The sequence below is a fragment of the Ammospiza caudacuta genome, chromosome 30, assembly GCF_027887145.1.
Source record: "Ammospiza caudacuta isolate bAmmCau1 chromosome 30, bAmmCau1.pri, whole genome shotgun sequence".
Classification (NCBI taxonomy): Eukaryota; Metazoa; Chordata; class Aves; order Passeriformes; family Passerellidae; genus Ammospiza; species Ammospiza caudacuta.
In genome coordinates, this window is record NC_080622.1 from 5,354,380 (window position 1) to 5,377,250 (window position 22,871).

At 54.2% G+C, this 22,871-nt stretch overlaps 2 protein-coding genes across 2 annotated transcripts; both read right to left on the reverse strand.

The window, feature by feature from the left end:
- Positions 1–1,183: 1,183 nt before the first annotated feature.
- LOC131569644 (CD48 antigen-like) lies at positions 1,184–4,793 on the reverse strand. The gene is made up of 4 exons (XM_058821885.1): positions 4,574–4,793; positions 3,878–4,195; positions 2,519–2,773; positions 1,184–1,596 (listed from the first exon to the last, which is right to left on the reverse strand). The coding sequence occupies exons 1-4, from the start codon at positions 4,626–4,628 to the stop codon at positions 1,502–1,504; spliced, it is 723 nt and encodes a 240-aa protein (XP_058677868.1). The 5' UTR covers positions 4,629–4,793; the 3' UTR covers positions 1,184–1,501.
- Positions 4,794–11,295: 6,502 nt separating this feature from the next.
- On the reverse strand, positions 11,296–17,305 carry LOC131569502 (CD48 antigen-like). The gene is made up of 9 exons (XM_058821711.1): positions 17,233–17,305; positions 14,435–14,764; positions 14,022–14,327; positions 12,834–12,953; positions 12,591–12,667; positions 12,253–12,318; positions 11,792–11,860; positions 11,596–11,655; positions 11,296–11,508 (listed from the first exon to the last, which is right to left on the reverse strand). The coding sequence occupies exons 1-9, from the start codon at positions 17,303–17,305 to the stop codon at positions 11,449–11,451; spliced, it is 1,161 nt and encodes a 386-aa protein (XP_058677694.1). The 3' UTR covers positions 11,296–11,448.
- Positions 17,306–22,871: the final 5,566 nt, after the last annotated feature.

A 22,871-nucleotide genomic window follows, 5' to 3' on the forward strand; every position in this document is an offset into this window, starting at 1 on the left:
TTGGGGTTATTTTTGGGGGTTTTGGGATGTTTTTAGAGGCACAAATCCCACCTGGAATTCCCACGGCCAGGCTGGATTTCTCCATGGATTTCTCCACCTGTTCAGCCCCCAGGTCCCAAAAGTAAATTTTTTAACCTGGAAATGGTCCAGAAAAGCCAAAAAATCCCCACCAAAAACCCACAGTTTTCCCCACCTGGGATTGGCTGGCATCGGGCAGGGAAAAATTAATGAAGCGAAATCATCCAGAGGAAAATTCCTTTGGGGAAGCATTTTCGGGAACAAGGAACTAAAAATGGTGGGAAAAACCTCTTTTAAGTGGAAACAATGATCCCAAATCCTTTCTTCTCCCCATCAACTCATCCCGGAATTTTCTAGCTGGAAACTCAGCAGCAGGATGAATGTTTATTAATTTCCAGAGGTTTTTTTGACTTCCTGGATTTTATAAGTGGAATAAAAGATCGAAATCTCCACATGGGAATGGACCAAGACCCCAGAAAAATATTTCCAAGGGGGGAAATTCACTGGAAAAATCAACTTTGGTGTTAAAATCATCACCCAAGGAGCAGGAATTGTCCCGAGCCGCTCCTCAGGTGGGGCTGGAATTTTCCAAGGAGGTCCCCGTGGACCCTTGGATGGTCCCAAGGAATCTTTGGGAATTTTTGCCCAAAGTAGAACTTTTTGGGATTTATGGAGGTGAAATCCTCGATTTTCCCCTTTTTTGGGCTGGGTTGGCGGAGCTGGAATTGTCCCAGACTTTTCCAGGTTTTTTATTTGAGGCTGAGGGATCATCTCTGTCATTCCCAAGGTTTCTTCCCACCCCGCTGGATCCGTGTCCCACCCTCCAGAGTCAAATCCCACTCTGGGGGACAAAAGAAGGGATTTTGTCCCCAAAAATGGGGCTGGGGGGAAACATCTCCGATCCCTGAGCCGTGGGATGTCCCAGGCCAGGGAAAAATCCAGAAAATCCCAAAGATGTGGTGTCCAGGATGGAATTAATTGGGAAATTATAAAATAAAATAAAATAAGATAAAATAAAATAAAATAAAATAAAATAAAATAAAATAAAATAAAATAAAATAAAATAAAATAAAATAAAATAAAATGTGGTGTCCAGGATGGAATTTAATGGGAAATTAAAATAAAATAAAGCAAAATGTGGTGTCCAGGATGGGATTTAATGTGCAAAGAAACATTTGGGAAATCCAAAACCGACCCCAAGCCCTCCCTGGCAGGGAGCACCAGAGGCCATCCCAACAAAAGGGGGATCCCCCAAAATCCCAGGGAACCCCGGGAAAGGCTCAGATCGGGTCTCCCCACAGATTTGGGGATGAGGAAGAGGAGGATTTCCAGATGAACCCCAAACTGGACGATCCCGCTGATCCCGTTCCCTCGCGCGCCCGCGGTTTTTCCGCGCCCGGAGGATTTCGGGATCTTCATCCGCATCTTGGTCCCGTGGTGGTGGAAGGTGAGGAGGTGACCGGAGGTGCCGCCCGCGGGGTCCTCAAGCCACGGCGAGCAGGAGGAAGAGGAGGACGAGGTGTCCCAGGGCCACCAGGGCGTTGGGCGTGGTGTGGGTGGAGGATGAGGAGGATTCATCTGGAGGCAGATCCAGGAGCTCCAGGATGGTCCCAAATCCCTCCCCAAACCCAGGAGGGATCCAGGAGCTCCAGGATGGCCCCAAATCCCTCCCAAACCCAGGAGGGATCCAGGAGCTCCAGGAGGGTCCCCAGATCCCACCCCAAAGCCAGGAGGGATCCAGGAGCTCCAGGATGGCCCCAAATCCCTCCCAAACCCAGGAGGGATCCAGGAGCTCCAGGAGGGTCCCAAATCCCACCCCAAACCCACGGGAGGAGGGAAAAGGGATCCCCCAGCCCTGGGACCCACCTTGGGACTGGGATCTGCTCCCAGAGATCATTTTGGGGGGCACAGGGACCCCCTGACCCCTCACAGACCGATTTTTTGGGTTCAGGGACCCATGGGGTCATTTTTAGGGTGTTGGGACCTCCAGAGTCCTTCTGGGGTCAGTTTTGGGGTTCAGGGATCTTCCAACACCACAGCGGAGTCAATTTTAGGGTGGAATCCAAAAATCAGGACAGAGGAATGGGCTCGAGCTGTGCCAGGGGAGGTTCAGGGTGGGAAATTTGGGGAAATTCCTCCTGGAAATGGGGAAAAGGCTTTGGAAGGGGCTCAGGGAGGTTCGGGGTGTCCATCCCTGGAGGTGTCTGAGGAACCCCTGGAGATCCCTCTGGATGGCCAGAAGGGGTCAGTCTCACGTTGGATGGCGTCAGCCCCAGGGAGGTTCGGGGTGTCCACCCCTGGAGGCGTCTGAGGAACCCCTGGAGATCCCTCTGGATGAGGGGTCAGCCCCACATTGGACCGACGACCTCGGAGCTCCTTCCCAACCCCAACAGTTCCATGGGATCGCTCTGAAAGTCCCCAGATCCCCCCCAAACTCCTCTGGGGACCCCCCAAAGGCCAGGCCAGCCCTGGCCGGGGCCGTGTCCGGCCGTGGCCGTACCTGTCCAGCTGCAGGGCCGCCGCAAGGTCAGCGAGGCGTTGCTGGAGGACACGGGGTTGCTGACCTTGCACACGTAGGTTTCCACCGCGGGGTTGATGGAGACCTCCAGGACGGGGCCCTGCTTCATCGGGGCCTTCTGGGGTGGGATCCACTCGTAGGTGACCCCTTGGAGGGCCACGGAGCAGCTCAGGGTGGTGTTGCACACCTGGGGGTCGCCGTTGGTGGTGGCCGTCACGTGGGGCTTGGGGACCAGGTCTGCAGGAGAGGCCAGGGTTGCACAGAGTCCCCATGGAGCTCTGGGACAGTGCCCAGGGTGGCACAGAGTCCCCATGGAGCTCTGGGACAGTGCCCAGGGTGGCACAGAGTCCCCACGGAGCTCTGGGACAACCCCCAGGATGTCACACTGTCCTCATGAGGTTCTTGGACAACCAGGATGGCACCAGGTCCTCCTGGAGCTGTGGGACAGTGCCCAGGGTGGCACAACGTCCCCATGGAGCTCTGGGACAACCCCCAAGATGTCGCGATGCCCCCATGAGGCTCTTGGACAACCAGGAAGTCACAAAGTCCCTGTGGGGCAGTGGGACATCCCCCAGGACACCACAATGTGCCCAAACCCCTGTGGAGCTCTGGGACAACCCCCAGGAAGTCACGACGCCCCCATGAGGCTCTTGGACAACCCCAGGGTCTCACAGCGTCCCTGTGGGACAGTGGGACAACCCCCAGGATGTCAGAACATCCTCCTGGAGCTCCGAGATAATGCCCAGGCCATCACAACGTCCCCAGCACCCCCTGGGACAATCCCCTGTCCCCAGACTCGCCGTAGACCTTCAGCAGGACCCTCTGGATACTCTGGGACAATGTCCAGGACACCACAATGTCCCCAACCCACCCATGGGGCTCTGGGACAATCCCCTGTCCCCAGACTCACCGTAGATGCTCAGCAGGACCTTCTGGACACTCTGGGATGATCCCCAAACCCTCTGGAGTTCTGGGACAACCCCCAGGCCATCACAATGTCTCCAACTCCCCCTGGGACAATCCCCTGTCCCCAGACTCACCATAGACCCTCAGCAGGACCCTCTGGATGCTCTGGGACAATCCTCAAACCCTCCGTGGCACTCTGGGACAATCTCCTGTCCCCAGACTCACCGTAGATGCTCAGCTGGACCCTCTGGAGCTCTGGGACAATGCCCAGGACACCACAATGTCCCCAACCCACCCATGGGGCTCTGGGACAATTCCCTGTCCCCAGACTCACCATAGACCCTCAGCAGAACCTTCTGGAAGCTCTGGAACAACTCCCAGGCCATCACAATGTCCCCAGCACCCCCTGGGACAATCCCCTGTTCCCAGACTCACCGTAGACCCTCAGCAGGACCCTCTGGACGCTCTCCCTGCCCGTGTCATCCTCCAGGTACAGCCGGAACTCGCCGCTGTCCCCGAGGCTCAGGTTGCTCATTCTGAGGATTCCGTTCTCCAGGAGCTCCAGGCGTCCCTCAAAGCGGGTCTGGGGGTACCTGGGCTGCTCCCCCCTCTTCAGGCTGGCGATCCTCAGTTTTTGCCATCGCCAGTGGATTTGGGAGTATTCTGAGGGATTTTGGGGCGTTTGGGGGTTCAGAAGTGCCACCCCGCCCACGGCTCCGGCCACCTCCAAGGGCTGGGGTTCTTGTGCCCGGGCTGCCAAAAAAAAATTGGGGATGGTGGAGTTGGGTTGGTCGTCCTTCCCCAGGTCTCATCCCACTTGGAATTCCAGACGCGTTCAAAATGGAAATAACTCAAATATTAAAAATAAACTTGAAATAACTCCGCCCTTTCTGGAGCCCTTTGCATGAAGAGGGGGCAGGACCAGAATTTTGAATTTTCCCGCCCCAAATTCCCAAAACTTTCCAATTTGTTGGGACTCCATGTGGGGACGGTCCATCCCCCCAGGGCGCGGTGGCTCCCGTTGGAGGGACCCGGTGGTGGCACCTTGTGGGGACAGGGTGGGTTCGCCACAAGGTCCCCAACTGTCCCCAAAGCCACATGGCCACCCCAGCCCCTCATCCAGCCCCGTACCTGGCGTGGTGAAGAGGAGGAAGAGGAGGAGGTTCAGCTCCAGCGCCGGCGCCATTTTCTGTCACCAGCGTCACCTCACCGAGGGTGGGACACGGCTGGACCCAGGGTGGGACACCCCTCGAGTTGGGACCCCCCTCACGGGGCAGCTGCTCCCCAAGGACCCCCAAGGCTGGAACCCCCCAGACTCCCCAAAACCTGGGGCTGGGGGGGTTCTGAAAGCAGGCGGAGAAACCACGTGATGGAGGTTCCTGTTCCTCTTCCGGGCCCACAACCGCAGCTCGGGGTGGGACATGAGGCTATCAGGGCACTACGAACGGCCCCTGAGACTCACAGAGACGCAGCCCCCCATGGATCCCCCAAATCCCCACCGCAGGGACCCCAAAGCCCCTCAAATCCTCAACAAAAGCTACCCAGATCCCCCAAATCCATCAAATCCTCAACAAAAACCGCCTGGGACCCCTCAAAGTCCCTCAAATCCCCTCCAAAACCTACCCAGATCCCCCCAAATCCATAAAATCACCCTAAAATCTACCCAGGCTCCCCAAAATGCCTCAAATCTCCCCAAATCCATCCAGGACCACCCCAATGACCTGATGGTCAATGGGACACCGACCCCAAGGGTCACTGTGAGTGACCAGAGTGACCCCAAAGCCTGGAGGCAGCCAAGGGGGATTTGGGATCTGCCAGGGCGGATTTGGGATCTGATCCCAGGGAATGGGGCAGGACAAGAGGGAACGGCCTCGAGCTGTGCCAGGGATGGAGATTTGGGATGGTTTTTCCATGGAAAAAGGGTTGGGAAGCGTCGGAAGGGGCTCAGGGAGGGCTGGATCCCCATCCCTGGAGGTGTCCAAGGAATCCCTTGGATGGCCACTGGATGGACACCAGATGGACACCAGATGGACACCAGATGGACACCAGATGGACACCAGATGACCACCAATGTCCAGGCGCGCTCGACCCCAGCTCCCTCCAGGGATTCTCCCCCATCCCCGCGGGATTTCCCGGGGTCGCCGCTCCCGACGCCGCCGAGGAGGGGCCGGAATTCCACAATTCCACAATTCCAGCCCCGATTCCTCCCTCCCCCGCCCGGCCACACTCGGGCCACCCCCGCTGTCCCCTCGCTGTCCCCTGGCTGGGGACAAACGGCCCTCGGCGTCTTCCCACGGGCGGGGGACGGCGAGCAAAGTGGAACAAAGGGGAACAAAGGGGAACAAAGGGACCCCCGCGACCCCCGCTGCGCCCTGACCCACTTGGGGCCGGCCCGGGGCCGTCCCCGTCCCCTCCGGTGTCGCCTTGGCTGCGGTGACACCAAAACCGGGAGGGGAGGGACGGGAACGGCGATTGGAGGGCTGCGAATTAACCCCGGTATGCAAATGAGGGTCGTTAGAATAAATTAGAGCGCGCCGACGGAGGCATCCGCGCTCGTCCTTTGGGATGAGGAGGGGCTGGAGCTGCGATCCATCTCCCGAACCCCGCTGGTTTTCTGCTCCCCACACTCCAAAATCGCTGCTTTTAGGGGGAAAAAAGACCCCGGGTCACCACCAGCTGCCCCAAAATCCTGGGAAAACGGGGCTGTGCACTTTCCAGCCCCAAAAAGTTCCGCTGTTCAGCTGGAGAGGGGAAGTTCTGGGGTGACCTCACTGTGGCCTTGCAGGACCTGGGGGGGCTTCAGGACAAATGGAAGGAGAATTTTCACAGGAATTTTCCCCAGAAAAGGGGGAATGGGGTCCGGGGGACAGGGGCTGGGATTTGGGTGGGATTTTGGGGTGGAATTGTTCCCTGTGAGGGTTCCAGGTGATTCCATGGATTCCCCATCCCTGGGAGTGTCCAAGGCCAGGCTGGACCCACCTGGGATAGGGGATGGTCCCTGCCCATGGAACTGGGGTGGGATTTTTTGGGAATTTCAGGTTCCTTTCCACCCTAAACCATTTCAGGATTCCCTGGGTTGATTTAGATGGGATTTCAGGGATCAATCTTTCCCTCACTGAGGTTGTTCCACGGATTCTCCATCCCTGGGAGTGTCCAAGGCCAGGCTGGACAGGGCTTGGAGCAGTCTGGGCTGGTGGGAGCTGTCCCTACCCATGGGATGAGCTTCAAGGCCCCTTCCCACCCAAACCATTCCATGATTTGGGCTCAGCCTCGCTCCTCAGGGATGCTCTGGAGGCCCCAATCCATGGACACCAATTCCATGGGCACCATGACATTCTCTGGGATAACGCTCTCCAGGCTGGTCCCCACTGAGCACCTGAGCCATTTGTCGCACACGGCCACCATGACACTCTTGGTCCCATCCTCATCTTTCCTTGGGAACGGAGTTGGGCTCTGTTTTAAACGCCTCGAGTTTCCTCCTTTTTCCTTGAAAACAGAGTGGTTTTCTTTTAAACACCTCAGGTTTCCGTGTGAGCGTGAATTGTCCCTCCTTGATGTTTTATTTTCGTCACAAACCACATCCAAAGCCACCTCCCCTCCACCTCTATGCTGAAAAGCCACAAGGGCACTTCTTCTTCTTCCTCTTTCTGGCTCAAATTTTTGCCTGCTGGTGCCCCAAAATCCGCTCAATTTCTGGACATCCATGGATGTGTTTTGGATCCCTCATCTCGTCACCTTCATGCTGCTCCACCAAACCAGTGAGTGCAAGGTCCCCTGGGAAGGAGATCTTGGGGTGGTTTTGGGGTTTTTGGGGTTTTTGGGTTCGAGGGATGGCTGGGAGCACCAGAGCAGCTCCACAGCGTGGATTCGTGCTCAGTGTTGGAATCCAGGGCTGCCATGGAGCTCCTGCTGGTAGCGGGCTGATGCCCATCTCTGTGTCCATCTTTGGTGTCCATCTCTGTGCCCATCTCTGGTGTCCATCTCTGGGGTCCATCCCTGGTGCCCATCTCTGTGTCCATCTCTGGTGTCCATCTCTGGGGTCCATCCCTGGTGTCCATCTCTGGTACCCATCTCTGTGTCCATCTCTGTGTCCATTTCTGGTGTCCATCCCTGGTACCCATCTCTGTGTCCATCTCTGGTGTCCACCTCTGATCCAACCTCTGTTCCAGATGTTCTCCAGACATCCTGCTCTGCCTTCAGCTCCTGCTCCTCTCCACGTTGCCTCCCTGTTTTTGGGGGTCCCATCTTGGGGTGTTTTTTGGCTGAAAAGAGGGAAATTGGGCAAGGTTCAGCCCTTGCCCGCTCTGAGGGGGGTTTATCGTGTGAACCATCCCGTGGTTTCGTTATTCCTGTGAGTTTATCTCCTCCAGCAGCTTTTTCTTTCCACGGGTTCCTCTGTCCATGTCCCAGGGGTGCCTGAGGCTGAGGGAGACAGAAATTCCGAGCCCGACCTCGGGGCTGGGCCAGGATCAGTTGCCTGTTAGGAAAACTGGGATAGAGAATTCAATTCCCGGTATAAATTGTGTGACACGGTTCATTGGAAATGGGAAGTTGCGAAAATAACAAAAACAGCTCCTTCCTCCTCAAATTGGTGACCCAAGGACTTGGTGTGGTCACTGGAGGGAAGGGATGGGTCCAGAGGGATCCTGGACCTTGTCCTGGGCTGCATCCAAAGGAGGGTGGAGGGTTCTTGTTGCTGGAATGGTGAGGTCCCACCTGGAATGGTGAGATCCCACCTGGAATTGCCAGATCCCACCAGGTCTGGTGCCCCCAACATGAGAATTTCATTGAACTGTTGGAGCGAGTCCACCGTTCCAAAGTTCCCTTCCCTGTGGCCACAGGCAGTGGTCAGCCTGGAGAAGCCGTGGTGGAGCTGCCCCATGCACCCCTGGCAGTGTCCAGGGCCAGGCTGTCTCCAACTCCTCGTTCTCCTTTCCCTTTCAGTTCTCCTCCGGGCTCGGCCTGGGGGTGCCCTCGTGCTCTTCCTTCACCCAGGGACCCTTCCATGAGCCCCCCATGAGCCCTCAAAAACCCTCAGCCCTGATGGGCTTCATGCTCTGGGTTCTGCAACTTCATCCATCCTTGGTCCCACCTTGATCCCGGCTTTTCATGCCACCTTCATTTCCCCCTTTCATCCCATCTTCTGTGTAGCTTCAGCCCATCCTCATCCCACACTCAGCACTCCTTCACCCCAACTTCATCCCACCACCATCTCCCCTTCAACTGATCTCCATCCCACCTCCATCCCACCCTGAGCCCACCTTCATCCTACATTCCCCCCACCTCCATCCCACCTCCATCCCAAGTTCTCTCCCCATTTTCTCTCCCCAGTGAGCGCCAGTGACACCAAGGAGGTGAACGGGGTCCTGGGCAAGTCCGTGACCTTCCGCACCCACAACCCAGATGAAAGTCCCGCATTCTGGAATTTTGGGAATGATCCAATAATGACTGTGGCATTTGAGAATCCTCCTCGACCCTTATTTCATAAAGAGGAATTCAAAACCCGTTTTGCCGTCTCTGAGAGAGGCCATGCGCTCACCATCTCCCAGCTGAGGATGGAGGATGCCGGGACCTACTCTGTAACAATCAAGGGAAAAAGATCCACCTTCACCCTGCAGGTGTTCAGTAGGTGCTGTTAGTGCTGTTTTGGGGTGCTTCTAGTGCCGTTTTGGGGGTGCTGTTAGTGCTGTTTGGGGGTGCTTTTAGTGCTGTTTGGGGGTGCTTTTAATGCTGTTTTGGGGTGCTTTTAATGCTGTTTTGGGAGTGCTTTTGGTGCTGTTTTGGGGTGCTTCTAGTGCCGTTTTGGGGGTGCTGTTAGTGCTGTTTGGGGGTGCTTTCAGTGCTGTTTTGGGGGTGCTTTTAGTGCTGTTTTGGGTTTTTTACACTAAAAGAGACATTTGTGACACCGCGGTGCCCGCAGGGGAGCTGGCAGAGCCCACGGTGACCTGCGAGGCCCACAACTGCTCGGGTGGGAGCTGCAGCTCCTCCCTGCACTGCTCCACACCCAGCACCGGCCTCGGGAACGTCTCCTACACCTGGAGGGTGGGGGATCAGAACAGGTACGGCAGCTCCGTGGTGCTGCTGGTGAACGAAACATCCCAGGATGGGCTGGAGCCGCTGACGTGCACGGCACGGAACCCCGTCAGCAATGAGAGCGTCACCATCACCAACCTCGGGGAGCTCTGCACAGGTGAGAGCCGGGGACAGGTGGGGAAAGGTGGGCCGGGCTGATCCCGATCTTCTGAGGAACATGGGAATGTTGGGGTTGGGATGGGCTGATCCTGATCCCCTGAGAGCAGGAAAAGCTGGGATTTGGGTTTGGGATGGGCTGATCCTGATCCCCTGAGAGCAGGAAAAGCTGAGATTTGGGGTTGGGATGGGCTGATCCTGATCCCCTGAGAGCAGGAAAAGCTGAAATTTGGGGCTGGGATGGGCTGATCCTGATCCCCTGAGAGCGCCGCCTCTGCCCTGGCTTGGAGTGAGATCCCCTGGAATGAGGGATCAGGGCGGGATTTGAGGCCAAATCCCCTCTGCCCCAATGCCAGGAAGAGCCAGATTTATTTCGGGATCTTCTTCCTTTTCCAGGCGCCCGCTCCAGCAGCTGGATCAGGATCGGCGTCGTGGCCGGGGTTGAAATCGCGTCGCTTTTATCGATTTTCCTTGTGTCCTACTGTAAATCCAGAGGTGAGCATGGAAAACCATCCCTGGGGCCCTGGGGAGCAGGAGGTGGGACCTGGAAGGGGGACAGAGTCAGGGTGGGGTGGATTTGGGCAGATTTGGGTGGATTTGGGTGGATTTGGGGTGGATTTGGGGTTCTGATTTGGGGTGGATTTGAGGCTGGATTTGAGGCTGATTTGGGGTGGATTTGGGGCATATTTGGGGCTCTCCTGACTTTATCTTGACAGGTTTTTAGCTGGACGAGAGCCCAGGGATTGGTTCCCTGTGGGGCGGAGCCAATCCGCTGGTGAGGTCTGAAGAGCCAATCACCTGGCTGGATTTGCAGATTGACACCACGGGGAGGAGTTGACCACGCCTCTGTGGAAAAGCAGATTTTTGACAAACCAACAAAGCCCAAGAAAATCTCTTTTTCCTCTGGCCTGGGGACGGGTTACTGACCGGCTCCATGCGGCCAGGTTGGCATGGGGCCACCAGGACTGTCCATGGGGCCAGCATTGGAGGTGGCCCCAAAATCCAGAGTGACCATGAGGCCGAGATTGTCCGGCCAAAATCCTCACGGCCGGACCATGCAACCACGGCTGTCTTGCAATGGACTTTGTTCATTTCATGGAAATTACAATTAAAATTAAAATTAAAAGCCAGGAAATAATGGTTTCTTGTGGAGACGTCTCCATGGCATGGCAGGAGAGACTCGTCTACCCAAGAGAATGAAGAAAGGATATTTTGAGTTTATAAATTGACTGAAAGTCCCAGCTTTTGGGACTCTTTACGTTGACAGTGGGAAAGAAAAAACGGTGGTGAGGGGCTGGGGAATAAGCAATCCAAAGGTTTATTCTGATTTTCTTATTATTTTATTTTTAACTCAATTAATAAAGATTTTTTTATAACCTTTTAAAGTTTTGAGCCTTTTTTTGCCCACCTCCTCCTCCCAATCCAAATCCCTCAGCGGGAAACAAGCAAACAACTCCAGTGAGCGCCAGCACCAAACCCACCCCAAAGTTGGTGCGTTGGCCAAAAACTCGGATTGGTGAACCCAAACCTCTTCACGCTCTTCATCAAGAAAAATAAAAAATAAAGAATTGTCAAATTTCCAAACGCTAAAATCCCCACAGAATTCCCACCCTGCCCATCCCGCCTGCCCAATCCCAAATCCATCCCTTCCGGACTTTTCCATCCCCAAATCTTCGCTCCGAGGCGCAGCCGGGGGTTGAACCTTGGGTGGAAAAGCCCGAATTTCTGGATATTTCTGGATATTTCTATTCCATGGGTCCCGGTGGCCTCTGGAGTTTCCAGGAGGAGAATTCCACCGGGATGGGAATTCTGGGGTTTCAGGGGCGCTGGTGGTCGGCGGGATTTGGGAACCCCAAGCGCCTGTAACCCCCGTTATCCTGCAAGGAAATGGGTGGGATTTGGGACATTTTGGGGCATTTTGGGGATTCTTTTGATCCCTAAAAACCCAGTGGATTCTCCATTACCTCCAGGTAGGCGGTGGAGACCAAAGATCGGTCCAGCCTCTTCCTCTTGATGGATGAAGGCTGTGGGGAAAAAAGGGGGAAAATTCCCATTGGGAAAAGCGGGATCCCAAAACCTCGGGGGACACGGATTTGGTGTCCCCAAGAGCACACGGATTTGGTGTCCCCAAGGCTCGGGGACACTCCAGGACAGCCTCACCCCGTGATCGAACTGGACCGTGGAGTAAATGGTGAAGTTCACGGGTTCCTCATGGTGCCTGGGGTGCTCCTGTGGGGAAAAAGGGTCAGGATGTGCGAAAAATGGGAAATTTTGGCATAAAAATGAGAGATTTTGAGGTTAAAAAATGGGAAATTTTGGGGATAAAAAATGGGAAATTTCAGGGATAAAAAATGGGAAAGATTGGATATAAAAAATTGGGAAATATTGGGGATAAAAAATGGGAAATTTCAGGGATAAAAACCAGGAAAGTTTGGATATAAAAAACTGGGAAATATTGGGGATAAAAAATGGGAAATTTCAGGGATAAAAATGGGAAATTTTGGGGATAAAAATTGGGAAATTTTGGGGATAAAAAATGGGAAATTTTGGGGATAAAAAAACTGGGAAATTTTGGGATTAAAAGTGGATCCAGCCTGGGGATCCCATGGGAATGACCCTACCACTGTCCTGGGAGTGACCGCAGCGTAGATGGTGGCTCCTTCCTGGGTGGCCTCGCCCGTCCTGGCCTGGGGACACAAAATAAAGCCAGAAATGGTTAAAAGGATCAGCTTGGGGCTCCCAAAATTCCCACCTGGATGGGATTTCCCCATGGGCAGCGTGGTCAGGCCGTGGAACTGCCCAGGGTTTGGGTTCCCAGCCCTGGGAGTGTCCGAGGAGTGACCGGACACCGAGTGACCAGGCTGGGGTCGGCCCCAGGGCGGACTTGGTGACCTTGGGAGGTTTGTCCGACCCCAGAATTCCCGGATTTGGGGTGGGAAGGGACAATCCCGGCACTCACGGGGTCCTGGCGGCGTTTCTTCTCTCCCACCGTGGCGTAGACGGTCAGCGCCTGCTCCGGGGCGGTTCCGGGGATCCCTGCGGGGTCAGAATTCACAAAATTGGGTTCCAAGGGTTGGTTTGGGGTCAGAATTCCTGAATTTGGGGTTCCAAGGGTCAGAACTCCCAGATTTTGGGGTTCCAAGGGCCAGTTTGGGATCAGATCCCCCAAATTCGGGATCCTGCCCCGACATTCCGGACAAACCTTCCCGGGAGTTTTTCCTCCTCTTCCTCCACCAGCAGCAGAAGCCCACGAGGAGCAGGATCAGCCCCACGGCCCCGGCCCCGGCCAGCAGCATCCAGAGGCTGAAATTCCCTGAAATTTCTGGAAAAGAATCCCAGAATCCTGGAACCAGGCTGGGGTTTGGGGTCCCTTCCCACCCAAAACATCCCAGGATTCCCTTAATCATAAAAATTTATGTTTTTCACTTATATTGAATAAAAAATGTATTAAAAAAATATGGATTAAAGGTATAAGAATACCTTTATGTTTTATATGTAAAAAAATTACAGCTTTAAAAATAACATTCAATAAGTATAAAAAATAATAATAAGTACAATTATATATATATATATATAATTACATATTTTATATAAAAATACATGTAGATTTTATACAGATAAATGTTCATTTTTTACAGATAAATAAGTGTGCTATATGAGAAAATAAGTATGGATTTTATATGTAAAAATAAGTATATTTTATATCTATATAAAGTATATTTCTATATATAAAAATAAGCATAAATTTTATATATCAATAAGTGTACTATATAAACAGTATACATTATATATGTAAGTATATATTTTATGTATGAATTTATTATATATATATGTATAGATTTTACATTGAACACATACACAAAAATTGTGTATCTTACACATAACAATTAAATTAGAAACTATATAATTTATTTCTTTATACATTATTTCTACCTAATATTTTCCAGCAGATTTTCCAGCTAATAATTTCCATATTTTCGATTTTTATCTATTATTTTCCAGCAGGTTTTTACCTAATATTTTCCAGCTAATATTTTCCATATTTTCTATTTTTACCTAGTACTTTCCAGCAGGTTTTTGCCTAACATTTTCCATATTTTTTATTTTTACCTAATATTGTCCAGCAGGTTTTTACCCAATATTTTCCAGCCAATATTTTCCATATTTTCGATTTTCACCTAATATATTTCAGCAGGTTTTTACCTAATATTTTCCAGCTAATCTTTTCCATATTTTCCGTTTTCACCTAGTATATTCCAGCAGGTTTTTACCCAGTATTTTCCACCTAGATAAACGATTTTTCCCTAGTATTTTCCCCCATTTTTTTCCGCATTTAAGGCCTGTAAACCCCGGCATGCTCAGCCCCGCCCCGGTCCCACGGGGAGCTCACCTGGGCAGGTGAGGGCGATGCGGGCCGCGCTCCACCCCGCGGGGTTGCTGACGTTGCAGAGGCAGATTTGGGGATCCGCGCCCTCGGGGAGGCTCCGGAGCAGCCGGGAGGGGCTGTCCGGGATCTGCCCCGGGATCTGCCCCGGGATCTGCCCCGGGATCTGCCCCGGGACCGGCTCCGGGCCATCCCCGGCACAGGCCCAGCTGTAGGAGACGTTCCCGGGGCTGGAGCAGAGCAGGGACAGGTGGCACCGGCCCCGATCCCGCTGCAGGATTTGGGATTTCAGCTCCGGCCGCGGGATGGGATCTGCGGGGACAGCGGGGTGAGAGGGGACAGAGAGGGGGACAGGGGGACAAAGGGACAGAGGGACAGGAGATAGAGGGACAGGAGGACACAGGGACACGGGCACTCACCCCACACGGACACTCGGATGCACCGGGATGGAATCACTCGCGAATTCTCGAACTCGGCCCAATAGACCCCGTTATCCTCCCTGCGAACAGGGGAGATGCACAGGGAGAGGTTTCCTGGATGGAATTTCACTCTCCCGTGGAAAGGACCTCTGGGATAGGAGACACTTCCATCCTTGGGGGCTGTCAGGATCTTCTGCAACTTTCCTGAATTAATGTCCCATTTCCAGTGCATCTCTGTCCACTCCTGCAGGGTTTTCTCCGGCACCAGGCACAGCGATCCTCCCGCGGTCACGGGGCGGGACACAGACGGATTTTGGCATTCCGGGGATCCTAAACCAGAGCCAGGGGAGCCCCAGGTGAGACTGTGACACCATGAGAGGCTCCACAGCTCCGGAGGTGACACGGTCACTGCTGGGGCCACCCCTGGGCCGCACCTGCAGCGTCCACTCCTGGCCCCAGGGCCCATTCCCTATGCCCATCCCAAAAATTCCATTCTCTCCACACACGCCAAACTGGTTTTGCATCTGTTCCCCATCCCATTCCCAAAATTTCCCTTCTCTCCCCATTATCCCAAATTGGTTCTGTGTCTATTCCCCATCCCAAAATTTCAATTTTCTCCACATTGTCCCAAACTGGTTCTGTGTCCATTCCCCATTCCAAATTTCCCCTCTCCCCATTATCCCAAACTGGTTCTGTCTATTCTCCATCTCATTCCCAAAATTTCCCTTCTCTCGCCGTTTTCCCAAACAAGTTGTGTGTCCATTCCCCATTCCCAAATTTTCCCTCTCTCCTCATTATCCCAAACTGGCCAAGTGTCCATTCCCCATCCCAAAAGTTCAATTTTCTCCTCATTTTCCCAGACTAGTCAAGGTCCATTTCTTATCCCAAATTTCCCCTCTCTCCCCGTTTTCCCACATTGGTTCTGTGTCTATTTCCCATCCCAAAAGTTCAATGTTCTCCACATTATTCCAGACTGATTCTATGTCCATTCCCCATCCCCATTCCAAAATTTCCCCTCTCCCCATTGTCCCAGACTGGTTCTGTGTCCATTCCCCATCCCAAATTTCCATTATCCCAAACTGGTTCTGTGTCCATTCCCCATCCCAAATTTCCATTGTCCCAGACTGGTTCTGTGTCCATTCCCCATCCCAAATTTCCATTATCCCAGACTGGTCAAGATCCATTCCCCTTTCCATGGGTTCCTCTCTCTCCCCATTACCCCAAACTGGTCAAGTTCCCTTTTTTATCCCAAATTTCCCCTCTTTTCTCAGTTTCCCACACTGGCCAGGGTCCGTTCCCCCTTCCATGGGTTCCCCTCTCCCCACACCCTCCCAGCGCCCGTTCCCCCTCCCCAACCCGGGTGAATTTCCCCCCCTGCCCCCTCTCCCCTCAATTTCGGTTTTCTCTCCTCAGAGCAGCCCCGGATGCCGCAGGCCCCCAAAATAAAACCCGCGGAACATCCGGAGGGCCGACGGCGCTTCCTGCGGCCCCGTGTGGTCAGGGCGGCTCTGGGGGCTCCTGTGCATGGCCCAGCGCCCCTAAATCTGCCCTAAATCTGCCCAAAATCCGACCTAAATCCACCCGAAATCCCCCCTTTCCACCCTCCTGAGCGGATCCCAGCCATCCCAGGGGTTTTTCTGCATCCAGAGTTTTTCTGGGGGCTCCAGGGCACAGCTGCAGGTGCGGGGACACCCCCGGGGCTCTGGAAATTCGGAAAATTCGGGAAATGCGGGAAATCCTTCCCTGGGGCAGCGGGAGCGATCGGGAAGGGATTTCCCCCGGCTCCAGGTGCCGGAATTCCTGCGGGACTCGGGAATTGTCCTTTCCTGATGCTCCGCAGCTGCCAGGGGGGTTCAGGGGGTCAGCCTGGAGAAAAGGGGGTCCAGGGGGGATTTGGGGTCTTCCAGGAGAGATTTGGGATCTGATCCCAGGGGGGATTTGGGATCTGATCCCCGGGAATGGGGCAGGACCAGGACTGGAAATTTTGGGGAAAATTCTGCCTGGAAAAGTGAAAAGGCCGTGGAAGCGGCTCGGGGAGGGTTGGATCTCCATCCTTGGAGGTGTTCGGGGAATCTCTGGAACTTTGGGGGACCAGGAGGGGGTTGGTGCCAGCCTGGTGACCTCGGAGCTCTTTTCCAGCCTCAAAAATCCTGAGATTCTGCGAACCCTGGAGCTGTCAGGAAAATGACACCAAAATCTGCCAAGGTGTGGCCAGGGGATGCTCCAGGCACCTGGAGATGCTCCAGGGTCAATCCATCCCCCAAATCCCGCTGGTTTTCTGCTCCCCACACCCCAAAATCGCCGCTTTCAGGGGAAAAAAGACCCTGGGTCACCCCCAGCTGCCCCAAAACCCCGGGAGAGCGAACGGGGCTGGTTCGGCAGAGGGATCAGAGTCTGGGAACGGGGAAAGGTCCCGGCTCCGCGGTTCAGAAACTGTGGGAACAGAGAAGTCGAGACTTTCAGGCAAACTCCGCACCCCAAACGCTGCCCAGGAAGGGGAACCGGCCCCGCGTCACGGCCCGGCCCGATTCGGCTCTGGCCGGACAATGGGGGCTTGAGAGGAGCGAGGAGAATCCCCCCGGAGCCGCAGCCAGCCCCTCTCCATCCCCCCGAGCGCCGCTCCGGCTTTTCCCCGCAGCAATTCCCCAATTCCCGCAGCAATTCCCCAATTCCCGCAGCAATTCCCCAATCGCCGCAGCAATTCCCCAATTCCCGCAGCAATTCCCGAATCCCCGCAGCAATTCCCGAATTCCCGAATTCCCGCAGCCCCCCCGCCCCCCCCCGCGCCCCCTCCTCACCTCGGCTCCCGGCCAGGCCCAGCAGCAGCGCCAGCAGCGCGGGGGGACAGCGGCGACCCCCGCGCGGGGACATCGCGGAGAGGAGCCGGGACGGGACCCCTCGGGGCTGCGAGCGCCCTCCGGGGACTTCCTCTGCCCCGGCTCCTTCCTCTGCCCCGGCTCCTTCCTCCTCCTCCTCCTCCTCCTGCGGCCGCCCCTGTGGCAGAGGGGACAAGGACGTGTCCGGAGCGCGGCGCTCTCAGCCCCAAAGCTCGCAGGGAACTGATCTGAGTCGCCCCGGGAGGGCAATTTTGGGGTGTTTTGGGGGGTTTTGCTTTCCCTTTGCAGCGAGCGCCGGGGACGCTTGGGGACATCGCGGTGGCTCCGCTGTCCCCAGCTCGGGCAGCCCAGCAGCAGCAGGGCCGGGAGGTTTGGGGAGGAATGTCCAACCCCGAAATGCACTTTTCAAACCCAAAATCCCTGTTCCAACTCCAAAAAAATCCTTCTCGTTCCAACCCCAAAATCCTCCCGGTTTCAACCCCAAAATCTTCCCGGTTTCAACCCCAAAATCTTCCCGGTTTCAACCTCAAAATCCTCCCGGTTCCAACCCCAAAATCCATCCTGTTCCAGCCCCAAAATCCTCCCAGTTCCATCCCCAAAAATTCCTTCTCGTTCCAACCCCAAAATCCTCCCGTTTCCAACCCCAAAATCCATCCCGTTCCACCTCATAAATCCATCTAATTCCAGCCCCCAAATTCTCACCATTCTAGTCCCAAAATCCTCCCCGTTTCAGCCCCAAAATCCCCGTTCCAGCCCCAAACCCTCCCCGCTTTCTGGACTCGCGGTTTTTATGGGATTTGCAGCCCCATCCCGCGCTCCCGAGCCGGCAGGGAGCGAAATTCCCGGGAATTCCGTTCGATCCCGGGGCCGGGAGGTGGCAGCAGGAGACCGCGGGCGGCCGGGGGGTCCCCGAATCGCCCCCCAAAATCCCGAATCCCTCCGGGGAACGGAGGAACCGGGACCCGGCTGCGCCTCCCCCAGCCCCAAATAAAATCCTGGAGCCGTGTCCGAGCTGGGAAAAGGGTCGGGATGGGATGGGACCCCAAAATCCCAGAATTCCTGAACTCCAGAATCCCAAAATCCCAGAATTCCGGAACACCAAAATCCCAGAATCCCAGAATTCCAGAATCCCGAGATCCAAGAACTCAAAGATCCCCGGACCCCAGAACCACGAAATCTCAGAATCCCAGAATTCTGGAATCCCAAAATCCCAGAATTCCAGAATCCCAAATCCCAGGATTCCTGAATTCTGGAACACCAAAATCCCAGAATCCCAGAATTCCAGAATCCCGAGATCCAAGAACTCAAATATCCCCGGACCCCAGAACCACGAAATCTCAGAATCCCAGAATTCCGGAATCCCAAAATCCCAGAATTCCAGAATCCCAAATCCCAGAATTCCTGAATTCTGGAACACCAAAATCCCAGAATTCCAGAACCCCAAGATCCAAGAACTCAACGATCCCCGGACCCCAGAACCATGAAATCTCAGAATTCCTGAATTCCGGAATCCCAAAATCCCAGAATTCCTGAAGCCCAAAATCCCAGGATTCCAGAATTCCTGAATTCCAGAACCCCAAATCCCAGAATTCCTGAATTCCTGAATTCCAGAACCCCACATCCCAGAATTCCTGAATTCCGGAACACCAAAATCCCAGAATTCCAGAACCCCAAAATCCCAGAATTCCAGAATTCCAGAACCCCACATCCCAGAATTCCTGCATTTCCGGAACACCAAAATCCCAGAATCCCAGAACCCCAAAATCCCAGAATTCCAGAATTCCTGAATTCCAGAACCCCACATCCCAGAATTCCTGCATTTCAGAACACCAAAATCCCAGAATTCCAGAATCCCAAAATCCAGGAATCCAAAGATCCCCCGACCCCAGAACCACGAAATCTCAGAATCCCAGAATTCCTGAATATCAGAATTCTGGGATTCTGGAACCCCAAAATCCCAGAATCCCAGAATTCCAGGTTTCCTGGATTTTGGGACGCCAAAATTTCAGAATTCCAGAATCCCAGGATCCAAGAATCCAAAGATCCCAGGACCCGAGAACCACAAAATCCCAGAATCCCAGAACCCAAAAATCCCAGAATCCCATAACCCAAAAATCCCAAAATTCCTGAATGCCAGAATCCCAGAATTCTGGACCCACAAAATCCCAGAATCCCAGGATGCCAGAACCCCAAAATCCCAGAATTCCAGGATTCCAGAATGGGAATTTTGGGAAGGGATTTTGGAAAACGCGCATTCCAAACTTGGAGGTGTTTGATGGGGGAAAAAAAAAATAGGGGGGATAATCCAAATTTTTCCAGTCTGGGACGGCTCCGTCCACCCCGCCGGGGATGTTCGGGTTAATTGTCGATCCGGGGATTCATTAAGGCGGTTTAATTAATTAATTAATTAATTTCGATTGATTAATTGGTGATGAGGGCGTGCCCTAATCCCGGTGGCGGTGGCAGATGTCCCCCGGGTGCCGCCTCTGTCCCCAGAACAAAGCCCCAGACAAAGGCAGGAGATTTGCGGAATTAGGGAATTAATTAGGGGATTAATCAGGGATTAATTAGGGAATGGAGGGGAGGAACATCCCGAGGCACAGCCACACCCCGGAGCTGCTCCACAAAGGGGCTTTGTGTCCCTTTTTGTGCCGCAATTCCTAAATTTTCTCTCCAAAATCCCAGAATTCCAGAATTTCAGGGGGATTTCGGGAGGAATTCCTGACTCTGGAGAGCAATTTCGGGAATCGCGGCACAAAATTCCCAAATTTTGTGGGAAGGGTCTCAGGGGGGTTGGAGGGGCCGCCCTGGGAGGGGTCCCAGGAGTTCCTGGAATTCTGGTTGGGCTTGGTGGGCTTTTCCAACCTCGTAAATTCTGGGATTCTGGAATTGTGGGATCCTTTAATTACGGGATCCTGGGGTTTTGGGGTCCTGGGATTTTGGGGCTCTGGAATTCAGGAGTTCTGGGGTTCCAGGATTCTGGATTCCTGAGGTTCTGGGATTTTGGGGGTTCTGGAATTGTGGGATCCTGGGGTTCTGGAATTCAGGAATTCTGAGATTCTGAGATTCCAGGTTTCTGGATTCCTGAGGTTCTGGGATTTTTGGGGTTCTGGAATTGTGGGATCCTTGGATTCTGGAATTATGGGATCCTGGGGTTCTGGAATTCAGGAATTCTGAGATTCCAGGTTTCTGGATTCCTGAGGTTCTGGGATTTTGGGGCTCTGGAATTCAGGAGTTCTGGGGTTCCAGGATTCTGGATTCCTGAGGTTCTGGGATTTTGGGGGTTCTGGAATTGTGGGATCCTTGGATTCCGGAATTATGGGATCCTGGGGTTCTGGAATTCAGAAATTCAGGAGTTCTGGGGTTCCAGGTTTCTGGATTCCTGAGGTTCTGGGATTTTGGAGGTTCTGGAACTCAGGCTTGCTGGGATTCCGGGATTCTGGGTTCCTGAGATCTTTGGATTCTTGGATCCTGGGATTCTGGAACTCTGGGATTTTGGGGCTCAGGAATTCAAGAATTCTGGGCTTCCAGGATTCTGGATTCCTGAGGTTCTGGAGTTCTGGAATTCTGGGATTCTGACATTCTGGGATTCTGACATTCTGGGATCCTGGGATTCTTGGATCCGAGATTTCGGAATTCTGGTAGTTTGGTGTTCTGGAATTCTGGAGTTCTGGGTGTCTGAGGTTCTGGGATTTTGTGATTCTGGGATTCCAGTATTCTGGGGTTCTGGAATTCAGAGACCCCTTGGCCACAGGGCAGCAGGATTCAGGTTGGAGCTGGGGAAACTGAGGCACGGAGGGCCCCACTGGCAGCACCCGGGGAGCTCCGCAGGACCGGGAGTGCCGGGATCACCGGGAGCAGCCGGGATTAGGGCCAGGAGCTGTCTGGGGATTTGGGATTGGGGACTGGGGATTTGGGATTTCACCCTGGCTCCGGATCAGGCTGAGGAGGAGCTCTGGGATGGGGTGGGAGTGGGAATGATGGGGCACCCAGTGACCACCAGTGACCACCAGTGACCACCAGTGTCCAGCACTCACAGTGACCTGTGTGCAGCAGTGACCACCAGTGTCCAGCAGTGACCAGCAAACAGAGGGACCAGTGACCACCAGTGACCAGCACCCACCAGTGTCACCCAGTGTCCAGCAGCGTGCACAGCACACCCCAGTGTCCACCAGTGTCCAGCTCCCACCAATGTCCAGCGCCCCTAGTGTCCACCAGTGTCCAGCACCTAGCAATGACCACCAGGTACCACCAGTGACCACCAATGTCCAGCACCCACAGTGACCAGTGTCCACCAGCACCCACAGTGACCACCAATGTCCAGCACCCACAGTGACCACCAATGTCGAGCACCCACAGTGACCAGTGTCCACCAGCACCCACAGTGACCACCAATGTCGAGCACCCACAGTGACCAGTGTCCACCAGCACCCACAGTGACCAGTGTCCACCAGCACCCCCCAGTGTCCACCAATGTCCAGCTCCCACCAGTGTCCAGCACCCACAGTGACAACCAGTGTCCAGCAGTGACCAGCAGAGAGTGACCAGTGTCCACCAGTGTCCAGCACCCACCAATGACCACTAGTGACCACGAGTGTCCAGTATGTACCAGAACCCCCCAGTGTCCTCCAGTGTCCAGCACCCCGTCCCCCAGTCTCGTCCAGAGTCTTCCAGTGTCCCCCAGTGTCCCCCAGTACCCCCCAGTGTCCCCCAGTGTCCCCCAGTACCCCCCAGTGTCCCCCAGTACCCCCCAGTGCCCCCCAGTGTCCCCCAGTGTCCCCCAGTGCCCCCCAGTCCCCCCCAGCCCTTCCCCAGTGCCGGGGTTTGGCCGCGATCCCCGCGGAGCTCAGGAGTTATTTTGGGGCTGGAGCGGCTTTTCCTGGGAAATGGAATTCCTGCAAATCCCCGGCAGGGAGATAATTCCCGCGGGATGGAGGGAGGGATTTGGGAATTGATTTCTGGGGGAAAAAAAATGGAAGATATTTAAAAAGGGATCATAAAGAGGCACATTTTGATGGGAAGGGCTGGAGCCCCCAGCCTGGCTGCTCCTTCTCACTGTGGAAACGCTTCCCAAAATATAAAAATCCATGGAAATGGTGAAATTTCTCCTTTTTATCCCAATTCCAGGACAGCAGCTCCCCAGGGAATCCCGATGGAGATCCTGAGGCTGACCAGGATGGTTTTCCTTGGCCACACCAAAGAACCCTTTGGCCGCCCCAAAAATCCTTTTGGCCACCTCAAAGATCCTCCTTGACCATCCCAAATATCTTCCTCATCCATCCCAAGGATCTTCCTGGTCCATCCCAAATATTTTCCTCATCCATCCCAAGTATCTTCCTCATCCATCCCAAGGCTCTTCCTGCTCCATCCCAAATATTTTCCTCATCCATCCCAAATATTTTCCTCATCCACCCCAAAAATCCTTTTGGCCATCCCAAAGATCTTCCTCGCCCATCCCAAATATTTTCCCCATCCACCCCAAGGCTCTTCCTGCTCCATCCCAAACATTTCCTGGCACCGGGAATGGGTGAAGCCGGCTCTGGGATCGGCCGGGAGCCGTGGGCTCTGGATGGATATCCCGGGAATTCCGGCACAGATTG

Coding starts and splice junctions, on each gene's coding strand:
- LOC131569644 (XM_058821885.1), bottom strand. CDS start 4,628: ATGGCGCCGGCGCTGGAGCTGAACCTCCTCCTCTTCCTCCTCTTCACC. Junction 4,196..4,573: donor CCTCCTCTTCACCACGCCAG/GTACGGGGCTGG, acceptor TTTTTTTGGCAG/CCCGGGCACAAGAACCCCAG. Junction 1,597..2,518: donor GCGGCCCTGCAGCTGGACAG/GTACGGCCACGG, acceptor ATCTGCCTCCAG/ATGAATCCTCCTCATCCTCC.
- LOC131569502 (XM_058821711.1), bottom strand. CDS start 17,305: ATGTCCCCGCGCGGGGGTCGCCGCTGTCCCCCCGCGCTGCTGGCGCTG. Junction 14,765..17,232: donor GGGCCTGGCCGGGAGCCGAG/GTGAGGAGGGGG, acceptor GCTCTGGTTTAG/GATCCCCGGAATGCCAAAAT. Junction 14,328..14,434: donor CATCCGAGTGTCCGTGTGGG/GTGAGTGCCCGT, acceptor CTGTCCCCGCAG/ATCCCATCCCGCGGCCGGAG.